At 36.1% G+C, this 14,453-nt stretch overlaps 3 protein-coding genes, 1 long non-coding RNA gene and 1 pseudogene across 4 annotated transcripts; 2 read left to right on the plus strand and 3 right to left on the minus strand.

Moving 5' to 3' along the window:
- Nucleotides 1-54: 54 nt before the first annotated feature.
- LOC101901379 (N-alpha-acetyltransferase 20) lies at nucleotides 55-1,124 on the plus strand. Its single transcript, XM_005189568.4, has 5 exons — nucleotides 55-244; nucleotides 317-432; nucleotides 486-615; nucleotides 670-806; nucleotides 963-1,124. The coding sequence occupies exons 1-5, from the start codon at nucleotides 192-194 to the stop codon at nucleotides 1,052-1,054; spliced, it is 528 nt and encodes a 175-aa protein (XP_005189625.1). The 5' UTR covers nucleotides 55-191; the 3' UTR covers nucleotides 1,055-1,124.
- Nucleotides 1,125-2,781: 1,657 nt separating this feature from the next.
- LOC131803002 (uncharacterized) lies at nucleotides 2,782-5,068 on the plus strand. Its single transcript, XM_059123866.1, has 3 exons — nucleotides 2,782-4,289; nucleotides 4,355-4,780; nucleotides 4,852-5,068. The coding sequence occupies exons 1-3, from the start codon at nucleotides 3,506-3,508 to the stop codon at nucleotides 4,989-4,991; spliced, it is 1,350 nt and encodes a 449-aa protein (XP_058979849.1). The 5' UTR covers nucleotides 2,782-3,505; the 3' UTR covers nucleotides 4,992-5,068.
- A 541-nt stretch (nucleotides 5,069-5,609) lies between these two features.
- On the minus strand, nucleotides 5,610-7,529 carry LOC131803001 (uncharacterized; annotated as a pseudogene).
- A 1,714-nt stretch (nucleotides 7,530-9,243) lies between these two features.
- LOC131803003 (uncharacterized) lies at nucleotides 9,244-10,155 on the minus strand. The gene is made up of 3 exons (XR_009342437.1): nucleotides 9,913-10,155; nucleotides 9,493-9,855; nucleotides 9,244-9,426 (listed from the first exon to the last, which is right to left on the minus strand). It is a non-coding gene; the product is annotated as an uncharacterized LOC131803003 (long non-coding RNA).
- Nucleotides 10,156-11,867: 1,712 nt separating this feature from the next.
- LOC101900752 (supporter of activation of yellow protein) lies at nucleotides 11,868-14,425 on the minus strand. The gene is made up of 5 exons (XM_005189564.4): nucleotides 14,121-14,425; nucleotides 13,760-14,051; nucleotides 13,536-13,695; nucleotides 13,288-13,476; nucleotides 11,868-12,731 (listed from the first exon to the last, which is right to left on the minus strand). Exons 1-5 carry the CDS (start codon nucleotides 14,408-14,410, stop codon nucleotides 12,229-12,231), a joined length of 1,434 nt encoding a protein of 477 aa, XP_005189621.3. The 5' UTR covers nucleotides 14,411-14,425; the 3' UTR covers nucleotides 11,868-12,228.
- Between the last annotated feature and the right edge of the window lie 28 nt (nucleotides 14,426-14,453).

The raw sequence follows: 14,453 nt of genomic DNA on the forward strand, positions 1-14,453 counted from the left end.
CTGATGACAGCATTTACTAAAACAATAATCGGCACTCATTCCTCGTTTACTCAGTGAACAAACAATTGTTTTTTTGACGAGATTGTGTTTTTAGAAACCTACTCGTTGTTTTTCTTTTAATATTTTTCTCGCGTTTCGGCTCTGGCTCCGGTCCTTGTTCTTTCTCTTATTATTCCTATATTCCCATCAAGATGACAACTTTGAGGCCTTTTACATGTGACGATTTGTTTAAATTTAATAATGTGTAAGACTGAATAAGGCTCATATATCATAGTACCACACTAAGAATACTATTCTTTTCATTGTCGGAGTATAGTAATTTTGATCCGTTGACTGAAACGTATGGGTTATCTTTTTACACCCAGTATCTTTCTCGATGGCCGGAATTCTTTCAACTGGCAGAATCACCTAGCGGCCAAATCATGGGCTACAGTAAGTTGAGCATATTTTGTTTTATGCAACAACTCATAATTGTTTTCTTTCAGTAATGGGCAAAGTTGAGGGTCATATGGAAAACTGGCACGGTCACGTCACAGCTTTAACCGTTTCGCCTGACTATCGCCGATTGGGTTTAGCTGCTCTTTTAATGAACTTTTTGGAGGACATATCGGAAAAGTAATTAGTAACACATGTAAAATCCCTTTTAAACTTTATTATTCTTTATTTCAGGAAACGTGCGTATTTTGTTGATTTATTTGTGCGGAAGAGCAATAAAATTGCTATAAACATGTATTCAAATTTGGGATACATAGTTTATCGGACTATATTGGATTATTATTCTGGTGATCAGGAGGAAGACGCTTATGGTAAGTACTGTTTTGAGTGTACATTAAAAAAAAACTATAAAAATAAATTATGCCCAAATCAGACTTGCATTTATGTAACTAATTTGAAGACCTATGGTATTTTCAGATATCTAATTCTTCAACATTTTAATAATTAATTATATTTTACATTTGCAGACATGCGAAAAGCTCTTTCAAGGGACACCGAAAGGAAATCTATAATACCGTACACGCAACCAGTACGACTGGAAGATTTAGATATGCATTAATTACGATTGTCTTGAAACTGACTTTTATTTAAGGATCTTAAATAACATTAAATCTTTATGTTCTTAACAATTGTTTTAGCCTGCCGTTTATTTAAAATATGTTATTAATACTTTGTTTCGACTAACAGTTCGTATTTCAATTATATAAAGGTGTTTTCCAAAAAGAGTTGTGCACATAAATGTATATAACACTGTTTTATCCAGACTTGCACCTTGTTAATAATTTCAGTTTCCAAAAAGTTGCACAAATTCATGAAAATATACAAAACCAACGGTAGTAGTATAAGTATAAAGCGACACAAAAGCGTATTACCAAATAATTAAGTCTACCGACAATGTTCCTCATATAAGTTCTACCAAGCTTCCTTCTAGTTCTTAACATGTCTGCGAGGAGTATAGACTTATTTAGATTGAACAAATCAGTTGCAGGAATTTATATGGGTGGTAGAATACAGGAGAGGATCAATTATGATGTGTATAAACACATAACATATAAAATCAGAAGCAATTGAAGACGATTTAAGAGATATTCCATTGTATATTGATTGCATTTTGTTTCCAATTCCATCAACAAACTTAGCGTCATTGTAACTAGCATTGTTGTTGATAAACTATCAAGGTACTTCAAACGTATTTTTTCCCACAGCTAATATATTGCGTTCAATACACGAAACTATACCCTACTTAACGTAACTAACGAGTTGATGATTCTATTAAGTAAATGATACAGTGTCGTTTCTCTAGGTTAAATGTTTTAAATATTTGTCTTTTAAGTGATGAATATGTATTTTCTAAAATTCACAGGTTTCCAAAACCGAACTGCGACATTACATGGAAAAGACTAATTATTCATGCCAACAGTCTGGCGCGTATTAGATAAAACTTTGTGTCGAAATAAAAGTATAATTAAATAAACAAGCAACCACTAAGCCTAAGATATATCTGTTTCATGGTACAGAGGCAGCAGTCACACATATTTTGCTTCTATATTGCAATATAAATTCTGCGTTTTTGCTGCATGTATAAATCCAAAAGTATATTCTTTTTTGCAAAAGCAACATAAGTGGGCCAATACAGTCCTTGTGGTTCTCCTTACCATGTCATTGTACTATTAAAGCGTTCTCCTCAGGAAAAATCTGCTTTTGGGGAATATTGTGCCACTCTAGATACATTTTAGAAGAATCTATAATCGCCCGTTTTGCAATAATATTTACATCATCTTTAAAACAGTATGTAATATTTTGAAAAGTATGAATCAGATTTTTAAGCAAAGAAAAAAATACTTATATAGAAAAAATCAGTTTTCAGAAAAATCTAAATTTTCCATTCAAAAATAAATTCTTAATGTAAATCATTAATAAAATCGTAAAAATATATTTGATCTTGTAGTAAATTTATATATGAGAAAAAACTATAAAAATTTATTAAATTTAGCGTACTGGGTAAAGAATCCCAAATTTGTATTTCTGTTAACGGAAAATTGAACATAAATAGGTTTTCTCGTTAATACCATAGACCAAATTACATTGAGGTCTTCAAAATGTATACAACTTCTCAGAAAACGTAACTAATAAAGTGATTTTTTTAATTTTGTGTAATTATCAACACTCTTTTTATGACAATGTACAGTAGAGCCGGGTTTTTGACCCGATTTTATAATCGAAAAACAGTCGATTTTAATTTATCGTTATTTGCTCATAAAATCGTTAGCCAAATTTTAGATCCCTACTTTAATAAGCATTTTTCATTATTGGTTTAGTGTATTGTCACGCAGAAGTGGAGATTTTTCGGTGCCTTTAAAACGTTTCAGGAGAAATACAAAAAGCAGCGGAAAATATTGTTGGTGTATACGTGCGTGGATAACAGCAAATTAATAACAGCTTTTGGAACGGACTTGTATTTTGAGACCTTCGCCGTTGCCATTATCAGCGATACCACCACTATAGCATACACACAAACATTTTAAACGAACACACACATCAGAAAAAAGTCGTCAGAAGTGCCGCACAAACATCGCAGCTGCCACTAAAATACAAAACGCATAGGTTTGTGTGAGTGCTTCTGTGATATACAGACAAGCAACCACCACAATCAACGCCAACAAATTGTACTAAAGCAGCAGGCAGAAAAAAGAAGCATTTATCATCGAACACATTAACATCCAAGAGAGCTCAACATTTTAAGCTGGTAGCTTGATTTTTCTTGTGCCTGTCTTCTCTACACAAACTACGAGCCGCCATTAAATAGAAGCAACAACAAACGAATGTAGTTTATATCTTCGTTCGAAAAGCCATCTGTCATTTCGTATTCGTCGTTTGTTTTATTGTACGTTGCCTATTATTTTAGATTTGCTTTATTTCGAGTTTGTGTCCTTCTGGTGTTACATATTTTTCTTCATCACTATATTTTGTGTCGCCCATTAAAAATTTGCAAAGTGAAACAGTAGCAAACATGGCTAATACCGGTAAAGATACGGCTTCCTTCTTTGAAAATGGCACAACAGAGCAATTCGACTATTGCTACAAATTATATCCAGAAGTGCTAAAATTAAAAGCAGAAAAACGTAATAAAAAACCTCAGGAATTAATACGACTGGACGAATGGTATCAAAACGTACTACCCAAACTTATAAAAGAACGAGGGAAGGATGCACATATGGTTTACGATGAATTAGTCCAGACGATGAAGTGGAAACAGGCACGTGGAAAATTTTATCCTCAGCTAAATTATCTTGTTAAAGTAAATACACCGCGAGCTGTTGTGCAGGAGACGAAAAAGGCTTTTCGCAAATTGCCTAACTTGGAGCAGGCTATTACTGCATTGTCAAATTTAAAAGGCGTCGGTACAACTATGGCTTCAGCGTTATTAGCGGCTGCTTGTCCCGATTCGGCTCCCTTTATGGCAGATGAGTGTCTTATGGCCATTCCAGAAATTGAGGGTATAGACTACACAACAAAGGAGTATCTCAATTTTGTACAACATATTCAATCGACTGTCACACGTCTGAATGCCCAGGCTGGCGGTGATAAGCCAGTTTGGTCGCCTCATAGGGTTGAGCTAGCACTGTGGGCTCATTACGTAGCTAACGATTTGAGTCCAGATCTATTGGATGAAATGCCTAGTGGAAAAGGTGGAGGATGTGCAGCTACAAAAAAGAGTAATGGAAGTTCAGAGAATGACAATGTGCGAAATGCTGGAAGTGAAGATACAAATGATGCCGACGACGACAGTGCAGGTGAGTGCAACCAATTGTAGCAATAGAAAACATATTTTACGGACTATTTCAATTCTTGTTTACAGGTCGTGTGGAATCAACCAATATTGCAACTGAATCTGAAAATGAAAATACTAACCCTACACCTCAGGATGGAGATTCGAATTTTGTGTCAAATGATTCATCACAGGAACCCATTCTTGATGAGAACACTACACAAACAACAGCAACCACAACTTCTGACGACGGAGAGGAAGCTACCGTTCGTACGCCATTGGCTTCTGATTCCGAAAGCAATATGGAACCACCAGTGGCAGTCACAGCTATAAAGAATAGTTCACTACTGCAAAAAGAGGCAGATATTAATAATCCAACAACATCAAATGGAAACGGCGCATTATTGGTCGCAGCTTCAGCAGCAGGTTTGGATGGTGAAAATAGTGACAGTAATTGTTTGCGTGACTCTGAAGGCGACGATGAAGAGGCATCTCCTGTAATTAATCATCTCACAGGTAATAACTATTACAATGGATTAAATACAAAAGTAGCTAATCTTCATTTTGTTTTTCACGTTATGTTACAGGTAACGACACCACTACTCATAGCGGAACCTGCGCTACTGCTGCCACAATATTAGGCCAGAAGAGGACACTCAACTGCGCGGATGAAGCATCGTTAGAGGATTCAGCACAACCAGAAATGAAAAAAATACGTAGTGACTAAACAATATTTTAGAATTTGAAGAAGCGGTTAACTCGCAAAAATAATTATTATACAAATAAAGAACAAAATAAAATCAACCAATTGATGAGCGCTAAAAAGACAAAACGGCATACTTAGTTTAGGATAACTATAAAAGCGCTTGTTATTTATAAAGGAAATGCAGTTTAAAACACAAAACACGATCTTAGTACCCCCAACATACTATTAAGAAGTTTTTATTTTCATTGAACAGAAACATAAACTTAGCTCTCCATTAAATAAAAAAATAAGCAAAACATTTGTCAACAGAGTAAAATTAAACATTTTGGATCACCATTGCTAGCGTTGCCTTTCTAGCAAAGTTAGACAAACGGGATTTTAAATATCTTCTAATTTATCAGTCTAAAGAATGTAATATTTTTTATTTTAGCTTTAGTAACATCTATAATTTTAATATTTTTATTTCACACATATAATAGTTTTCCCAAATAAAAAAGCAAACTATTTACTATAAGCTATAAAAAACATAACTTCATTTCAATTAGTTTGTGCTAATAGGCTATCTGCTCCCAATTAATATTGATTTCTATGGCATGCAGTAATAAGAAACATAGGCGGCTTTCTTAAGAAACCATAGCATTTTTCCAAGTAATTTTTTTAATAATTTATTGCATAAAAATACCATAAACATATATTGGTAGTACTTACAACAAATGCCTGCAGAAAATGTATACAAAATCTACTAGATAATTAGTGAATACATCGGAGATTTTATATAATAATATTCCAATTTCTCTCATTAAACACCATAAGCTAACGTCTTAATTCCAAATAAATAAATGTGTATATTACTTTTGAAATCTTACAGCACCAAACATACAAGATACTTAAATATCTATTCATTCACTACATGCTCCTAATAATGCGAGTGGTACTTGTGAATTGTATGAGGATGTACGTGCGCATGATTGTGATCGTTTTGAGCAGCTATACTAGCTTGCTGGAAGATATTTTGTATGTCGGCTTCAGAGAGATCAAGCAAATTGTTGCTGTACCTGTATTCCTGTCGACCCTTTTGATTTGTTGCTGGTGGCAAGTAACCTAAATATACAAAAGCTCTTGAGTATATTCCAACCCCATAAATTCCTACTACTTACCTTCTGCCGGTGTGTTGCCGTAAGGTGGCAAAAGTGTATTTGAAGGCCGATTATTTCACTTTGTACAGTTGGAGGCTGATATAACACTGGCTTCCATGGCTGTTGCCCAGGCTCTGGCTGAATAGCTGGCAGTTCAGGTTCTGGTTGAGCAGCCGCAGTTGGTTGAACGGGAATCTGAGGCGCAGCTTCATTGCTTCCGAAATCTGGCTGGTTCTGATTTGGTCTTCCACCAACAGGCACAAACGAGGGAACTTGAACATTCGGATTATAGTTGACAAATGTGGGTGGCTGTTGTGCAATTGCTGGCTGAACGTTAACGAATGTAGGTGGCTGTTGTGCAATTGCTGGCTGAACGTTAACGAATGCAGGCGGTTGTTGTGCAATTGGTGGCTGAATGTTAACTGGATAGAAAACATTTGGAGGTTGCGGTTGGGGTGCGACAACAGGCACATTTGGGACAGCTGGTGGCACCACAGGCGCTGCACTCTCTCCACTAACTACAGAAAATGTTGGAGGATTTCCAAACGACGGAGTAGCCTGAATATCAGGCAGTACTGGACCTAAATTACCCGAAGGAAATTGCGCTACTACACCAACGGAAGGAACCGGTTGAGCAACGGGAGCTGCTTGCACAAATGTCTGCAAAATTATATCAATAGTTACATGTCACTTTCATTATCTAACAAATTATTATATATCATTATTTAAATATTTACTTGGACAACAGGCTGTATTGGTTGCGCTGGAATATGAGGAATTGCTTGAGCTGGAACATGATGAACTGGTTGAATGCTATTTAAACCATGTGCAACAGTACCATATGCATGAACCGCTTTTACAGGAACAATGCTTTTATGATGAGGGTAATTTACGCTGTAAGACTGCACAACTGCTCCTCCAGGTCTGATGACGTATGGTACACTAGCAGCAGCTTGGTGTGCGTGTACTGGACTCAACGTCGACACCGCTGGCAAGACAGTCGAGCTAACAGCGGCTACACCAGATGGAACAACAGCTTTGTAGTGAATTCCACTGTGATACTTAATTGGTCCTGGAACATGGATATGGCTGGCGGCAATCGGGGCTACAGAAAACGAAGTGGGCAAATGTACACCATAGCCGTAATGGGCAGCGTAAGACTTAGGCCATGCTGCATGAGATGCTAACGTTCCATAGTGAAAAACGCCTCGCTTGTGTACCTCCTTGCTCTTCTTGCTGGACCCCGATTCAGCTATGTCTGCTTCTAATTTATCCTCGCCTGCTTTCGAGTAATTATCTTCCACTACTGCCTTTTTCCCATCTTCCTTACTAAGTTTCTCTGCATTGCTGCATGTAAGTAATACAACGGCTGCCACAACCAGCGTAATCCTCTTCATTTCTCTCCTTATATTGTAGCCTTTTTAATCCTCGGCTTAAAACTGTTGTCGTTCCAAATATCACTGCGAAAAACCACCTATCCGATGTCAAGGTTTAGCCTCAACCCTTTAATTGTTGCGTGCGTAATAAACAACAGTTCCGCATTATGTGGTGTATATATAGAGAAATGTCTTTTTAAAATATTTAACTACAAACAATGCTACTTGCCTATCATACCAAGACCACAATGTTGTACACCCACCTTCGTCGACATTTCTTTCATTCGTTTCAGCTTCGCCTACCACACAAAATTCGATATTTTGCAACCTGACGAATCTACTGCGCATAATAAACCAACTACTTGACGCATTTTTGCATACAATATTTCAAATTTATCCACCACTACAATTTTGTTAAGTTTCACTATTTATTGCTATATTTCCAATTCCTTTCACGTCGTCTTCTCTCCGCTACTATTGACGCACTGCCTGCATATGAGACATGCAAACCAACAATTTTTCGACTCATTTCCCACTTTTCTTGCATTCCATAATTAGTATTCAACTTGCGTACTTTATAGACATTATGATTTCATTAATGGCAATTTATGTTTTATTTTACAACAAACATTTTAGACCCAATCCAAATATTTGTATTATTCGCACGTGATGAAAACACATTGCATTCAAACCTACCATTTAATTTCGAATCGATTGCTATTCAATTTTATAACACAGACCAACAATGCATTATGTAATAAAACTGCTTTAGGAAATCGATTAGACGTGAACAAACGACTGCAGCTATATACATATCTATGTGGATGATGGTAAACTGACCTTCGACAAACAGACAACATCATATAATATTTCTGATCCAAATTACCTGTACTCTAATTGTTCAAACAAAAGTAATTTCCCAAATCATTCCTGCTGACCATTGTGATTCTACACCACCCTTCAACTACACTTCTAAAAGCTAAGCGTGTATCCTGAATACCATACCAGCTTTCATTTATTACATCCATAAACTCATCATGTCCATCACAATACATTGTGGATCTCGGGCTTCTTTACGTTCCTCTGTACCATCGAGAAGCATATTATTTTGACCCACCATAATTTCCCACCTTCTACACTTGACTTCCATCAATAAGCATTACCAAAAGTCCCTAATAGTTACTTCAATGCTCTGTTCAAATTGCCCTACCTTAAACTCTTGGAATCGCAAATGCATTGTACAAAGCTATCCCCCTTCGTTTATATTCCAAGCTACCAACTTCAATGTGCACTCTACTTCTGTTTCTTTACACATTTCAGAGAAAGGAAAATGCCATTTTTAATCAAATATGCAATTACTTTTTTACTATATATCTATAGATTTGATACGCCATAGTTGCTACACATATAAAATACTATCGGGCCGATGGTCTTGGCTCCAAAGATCTTGCAATGTCTTGTGTGTTGCATCACTTATTAAAGCACCCCCTTTGGATTTAAAAACGTATTCTGTCCCCATGCCACCTTTAACCATTCCTAACCACATCATTTTGTTTTAATAAAAGAAAATTGTAGCGTTAATGTACATGTATTTTAATTCTGAACAATGTATAATTATTGTATCAATTGCTTTTACTTTACAATAAAATTTGGCTGAAACATGCCAAGCTATTTTTCAATTTTGAATGACAAATTTGATGGTATAATAATGGTAAGTAAAAGGCACAAATTACATTAAACTTTTTCGCTACGTTTATGCCAAGCGAATTCCATGATTTCTTATTGCAAAATTCCTCAAAGATACGTTAATGTACCAGAATTTCACTAAGCGTCCTCTTTTGCAAGATAAAAATAAGACGTACTGCTAATGTCGTTGCCAAAAGAACGATCCTTCAGCGTCTTCTTTCTCTTGGTCACAAGTATCCCATATCGCATTTAATTCGTCTGCAAAAATAAAATATATTTAGCAAAAAATTTACGTATCCTCTTCGTTAAAGTATTACGCATTACCTTAAGTGCTTGCATTGAATTTAAATGAAGGAAATTCCATAGATTTTGTCGAGAAAATCCGCGGCACTGATGTAATACCCGATTGTCCATTTTATCCATCAATTGCAATATAACAAACCGTGATATTTATTGAAAAACGTCCAGCGCATTATTCTCAGATGCAAGACAATTTCACACGCTGCAATTTTAAAGATTCCAGTGGAAAGTTCATCGATTTCATTCCCATCAATTCATTAACAATATCGTCCATCATCTTTCTTATTATCTAGCCGTAATTTAATCCATTTGGATGTTGATTGAAGCATATTATAAGCCATAATAGCGTCGCAAAAAGTGATCGTATTACTTCCACAATTGAATTATCTGAAAAACAAAATGGTTGTTAGCAAATTACCCATGCAAAAACATTGCTTTCCTCACCTTTGTTTGTTTTCTTACTTGCAAAAACACATCTTTATGCTTTTCACAATCCATTTCACTATGCAACCGTATTATACTTTCTTTTCCTCAGCTAAAATCGCTTTTTTGCGTTGCAATGTAACATACTTTCCAAGAGCAAATAACTTTCATCCTCCATTTAAGCTTTTTTGCTGTATTTTCCCAATTATTTCACTTTCCTTTACTACCAATCTCATTTTCTTTTATTCCGCATATTCTGACATTTCGTTTCTCTTTTGTGTGTGTGTATGTGTGTTTTTGCCGCCATTTTGGATTATCCCCCACGCCATCACAAAAAAATCGTCGGCGTCAACTTTCCACCGCCGTCAACTTACTAACGCCGTCAAGTACCAACGCCGTCAAAATACTAACGCCGTCAAAACCAACGCCGTCAACTTTCTACCGCCGTCAAATTGTTAACGCCGTCAATTACCAACGCCGTCAACTTTCTACCGCCGTCAAATTATTAACGCCGTCAATTACCAACGCCGTCAACTTCCCACCGCCGTCAAATTACTAACGCCGCCAAATTATCGCCGCCGTCAACTATCGATAGTTATCGATTTCTGACCCGCCTTTTCATCGACATTTATCGCCCGAAATCGATTTTCAGTACCCTATTTCCCAATTTGGCGGCATATTTTATTTTTCACTGCGATTATTTAAGCTCTCGTTCCAATTGGTGAAAATAATCCAAAATACACAAAATAAACGCGCGGAATTTATTATCCATTAAATAAGAAGTGATCAACAATTGAAATGCAAGTATTTACATGTGAAGAAAAGTGCTTTTTCATTGTTTTACCATCCAATGTCGTGCTCATTTCCAGGAAAAGCCAGACGCCAAAAAATTTATATGTACACAAAGTGAAAAAATATTGTAAAATAATAAGAAAAAATACCGAAATACATACAAAATCACACCGAGTATCCAATATGAAAAAATTATTCAAGCAAAGTGTTGTTTTTAGTGAAATTTAAGTGCCAATAAGTGTTGTGTTCCTGGAATTAGGCAACGCCCTACATCTTCATACAAATACATGGCGCCAGTGTTGTGTACCAAAAGCAAAAAAGTTTACGCGCCATTTTGAATACGTCAAAGAAGAATTAATGAGAAAGCTTACCAAAGCAAACCAAGTTTTATTTTTAATAAATTATTCAAAGAAACTAGTGTTTGTGTGTGAGTGAACATCATAAATAGAAACTCAGTGAAAATATATTTCCTAGCTCTTGTCTCCAAAAACCAAAATAAGTGCGCGCCATTTTGAAAACAATAAACATCAAATAAAGAGAGACTGTGTGTACCAAAAAATCCCGCCTTTTTAATAAACATCTGTGAGAGTCAACTGAGTGTACAAATACAACCAGCATCAGTGTTCCAAAAGAGAATTTCCCAGACTCTCCCCTCTTCCTAGAAAAAGCCAAAGCCCCAGAAAACCACCTTACATAAATCCAACAAGTGTTCTACTGAAAAAACCATCTAAATAACACAACATCCAAAAGAAAAATTACTCCAAATTATTAAAATGATTATTATAACAAACCAACTTCCATTTTATCCATCCACCAAAGCCAAATTACTGTATTTTCATATAAAATTAACATCATACTCATCGAAATTCGCACCGACTGTTCCTGTTCCAAGAAAAAGCCACCGCCTAAAATACCACCAGCCATATTGCCCTGGGGTTTACATACATCTCCAGTAAGTACAAAATAAACTTCCCTCATATTTGTTTATGCAGTATATTATGATTAAAGCTTTATTGTGGTTGTAAAATATTGATCGTAGAAAATAAATGTGGAGTTCTCACATCAATGTTTGGCTTTTTGGGCTTTTATTGTATTGAATGTCTGCAAATTCTTCGCACACTTTCCTTCTGGCTATTCTCGATTTGAGATGCTAATCAATGTCCTAGTATTAAACCACGAGTTGATTTGTTAGAAAGGACTATCATATTTTATTAAAAGTAATTTGTGTGACTTAATATACAATTTTGGGGATCAGAAAAATTATTCGTACAGATCAGTCAAAAACATGTTCTGAATTTACATATATACTTTCTTTTCCACAAAACAAACCAATTGGTAATGTTTATAAATGCACTTTTCCATTTTTAATTCGCATAAAATAAAAAATACATAAATATATTAAAGTAAAAACTATATTCTGTTGCCCAACCTGCGCTCTTTTCGAAGTTCTTCCTCATTAGAACTAGTCTGTTATAAATTCGTTGAAGAACAAGGTGATTGCTTCGGTGGCTGCGGCTTGGGAAAATGCCACCGTATAACCCCCACTCAGGCAACTACTGGCGGAGGGGCATTTTTAGAGTTTGTCAAAAGCATACCGCTTTCACTTTTCTCTGAACAACTTAACTCCTCACTTGGTTTCACGTTCGACCCAATGCTACTCGCAGTGTCTTCCGTTGTGGTTTCCGTGTACGCTGCATCTGCACTCAATGTTGGTGTCATCGAAGATACTACACCAGGTGAACTACTTGGATCACTACCGCGCGCACCTGGAGAAAGAGCAAGTCCATTTGAAATGTTGTGAAATGATGCTTGGTTTCTCTTTGTCGCTTTCATTTTGGCGCACGGAACACACAGCATAGATGTATGTTCTTTAACCTTTGTAATCGGATCCACGCGATATTCATTGACCCATTTGAGCCTTTTATGGCGATGCTGTTTACCTTGATCTCCACTTGGAGAGTTCAACAACTGATTATAGGATGGTATGCCTTCCGGCGTGGTTGCCCCACATCTCATACAAATACTGCAACGATTGCAACTCCAACGACCTGCAAAACAAAAAAAAGCTTTTATGAACTACATCCATTCTAGTTAACACTACTTAATTTTGAAACATATAAATATCCGAGTATTTCTTAAGGACATAGTGGATACTAAATGACCTTCTAAAAGCTGGTGATGTAAAAGTACAGTTTTTCCGAACAGAGAAGTAATAATATTAAAGATATATGAGCTCATAGATAATTCTATTTAACATATATGTTATGTTATGGTACAACATGTTATGCAGATCAATATACAATAGATTAGAAAAGACGAAATATATTCACGAATGTTCAGCTTAGACAAACTTAGCTACACTATTTAGATTACGTTTCCATTTCAACAAATTATATTCAGATGTCCCTGTTGAGACTTCAATGACATAAAGGATCTGTGGCATCAAAAATGTATGAGTAGTTCTTATTTTGACCCAAGTAGGAAAATAAAAACTACTAGAACATATTTTACGCAAAATGAAGTATACTTTAGATTTAATATAATCAGAGTAGAATTCGAAGTTAGAATCTATATGTACTACACTGTGAAAGATCATTTTCTTACCTTCAGGCACCGCCTTTATTCCAAGGCAATATATGTGAAAACCACGATCGCATTGTTCACAATATAACATTTTATTTCCATCCTGTTTTTGTTTGCATTTAATGCAGCACTTACAATCAGCACATTGCCAATTGTAATTGCGAACACGGAGTGTCATCCGCCGCGGCATCTCAATACAGCTAGGGTGAACTGAAAAACATATATTGAAAATAACAGAAGGCATTGTTTGCTTTACTTAACTGCCTTACCTTTCCGTCGGCATGTATAGCATTGCACAAACAATTCTGGCATGTCATTCAGATTGCGATTATGCGGGCGCAAACAAACCGCACAGATAGCCGGGGAATCCTCTTCATCCGAAACATCTTCTGACGACAATGACGATGATGAACAAGAAGAATCGGAATCCTGCGGACATGAACATATGCACAAATTTTTATATCCTGCTTGTAACCAAATTATATTTACTTACACTTTCTGAGGATGATTCATCTGACGAAGATGAACCACTAGAGTTCCTTGTCGATGCCGAAGTACCTGGTATTGGTGGTATTTTAAATTCGGCAAAACTATTTTCATAAGGACGATTTAGACGTGCACATCGTTTGTTTTGCCGTTTTGTTGACAATGTTCTTGATTCCACCAGGTCAACTTTATTATCAACACTTTCGGTTGCGGAGTCCGTATCAGAGCTGTTATTTTCCTGCCCATTATCTTGCCAGAGTTTAAATGGAAGTTCCAAAATTGTGTTTAGTGGTACTTTCCTGTATAAGGATATTTAGAAATATTTTTTTAATCGTCCTACACTTTAGATGTATGTTTTGATATGATACCTTAGTTCCAGTGCTGAGTAATTGTAATACTTCTCACAAAATTGGCCAGGAACCAGAGATAGTGGGTAATGAGAATCCCTTGGTTTTCGAGGTTCACAAATACGTGGCTGCAGAAGAGTAGGAGGTTCCGCAATGTTCTCAGCTTTAGCAGCTAATGCTACAGCATCCGCAACCGGCCGATTAATTACTGTCGAAATCGGAGCAGTGCGTGGGCAGGGTTTATTAACCACTAACGTTTGTAAATCGAGGAAAGACAAACGTTCATCTTTGCGACTGAAACAATAGTTCATTAATATTCTGTCAGAAATAATACATTAAAATACCTACGTTCGG

This window comes from Musca domestica, unplaced genomic scaffold (assembly GCF_030504385.1).
Source record: "Musca domestica strain aabys unplaced genomic scaffold, Musca_domestica.polishedcontigs.V.1.1 252, whole genome shotgun sequence".
Taxonomy (NCBI): Eukaryota; Metazoa; Arthropoda; class Insecta; order Diptera; family Muscidae; genus Musca; species Musca domestica.

Coding starts and splice junctions, on each gene's coding strand:
- LOC101901379 (XM_005189568.4), top strand. CDS start 192: ATGACAACTTTGAGGCCTTTTACATGTGACGATTTGTTTAAATTTAAT. Junction 433..485: donor CGGCCAAATCATGGGCTACA/GTAAGTTGAGCA, acceptor GTTTTCTTTCAG/TAATGGGCAAAGTTGAGGGT. Junction 616..669: donor TTGGAGGACATATCGGAAAA/GTAATTAGTAAC, acceptor TCTTTATTTCAG/GAAACGTGCGTATTTTGTTG.
- LOC131803002 (XM_059123866.1), top strand. CDS start 3,506: ATGGCTAATACCGGTAAAGATACGGCTTCCTTCTTTGAAAATGGCACA. Junction 4,290..4,354: donor TGCCGACGACGACAGTGCAG/GTGAGTGCAACC, acceptor TCTTGTTTACAG/GTCGTGTGGAATCAACCAAT. Junction 4,781..4,851: donor TGTAATTAATCATCTCACAG/GTAATAACTATT, acceptor GTTATGTTACAG/GTAACGACACCACTACTCAT.
- LOC101900752 (XM_005189564.4), bottom strand. CDS start 14,410: ATGAACTATTGTTTCAGTCGCAAAGATGAACGTTTGTCTTTCCTCGAT. Junction 13,696..13,759: donor ATGAATCATCCTCAGAAAGT/GTAAGTAAATAT, acceptor TCATGTCCGCAG/GATTCCGATTCTTCTTGTTC. Junction 12,732..13,287: donor AATAAAGGCGGTGCCTGAAG/GTAAGAAAATGA, acceptor TTTGTTTTGCAG/GTCGTTGGAGTTGCAATCGT.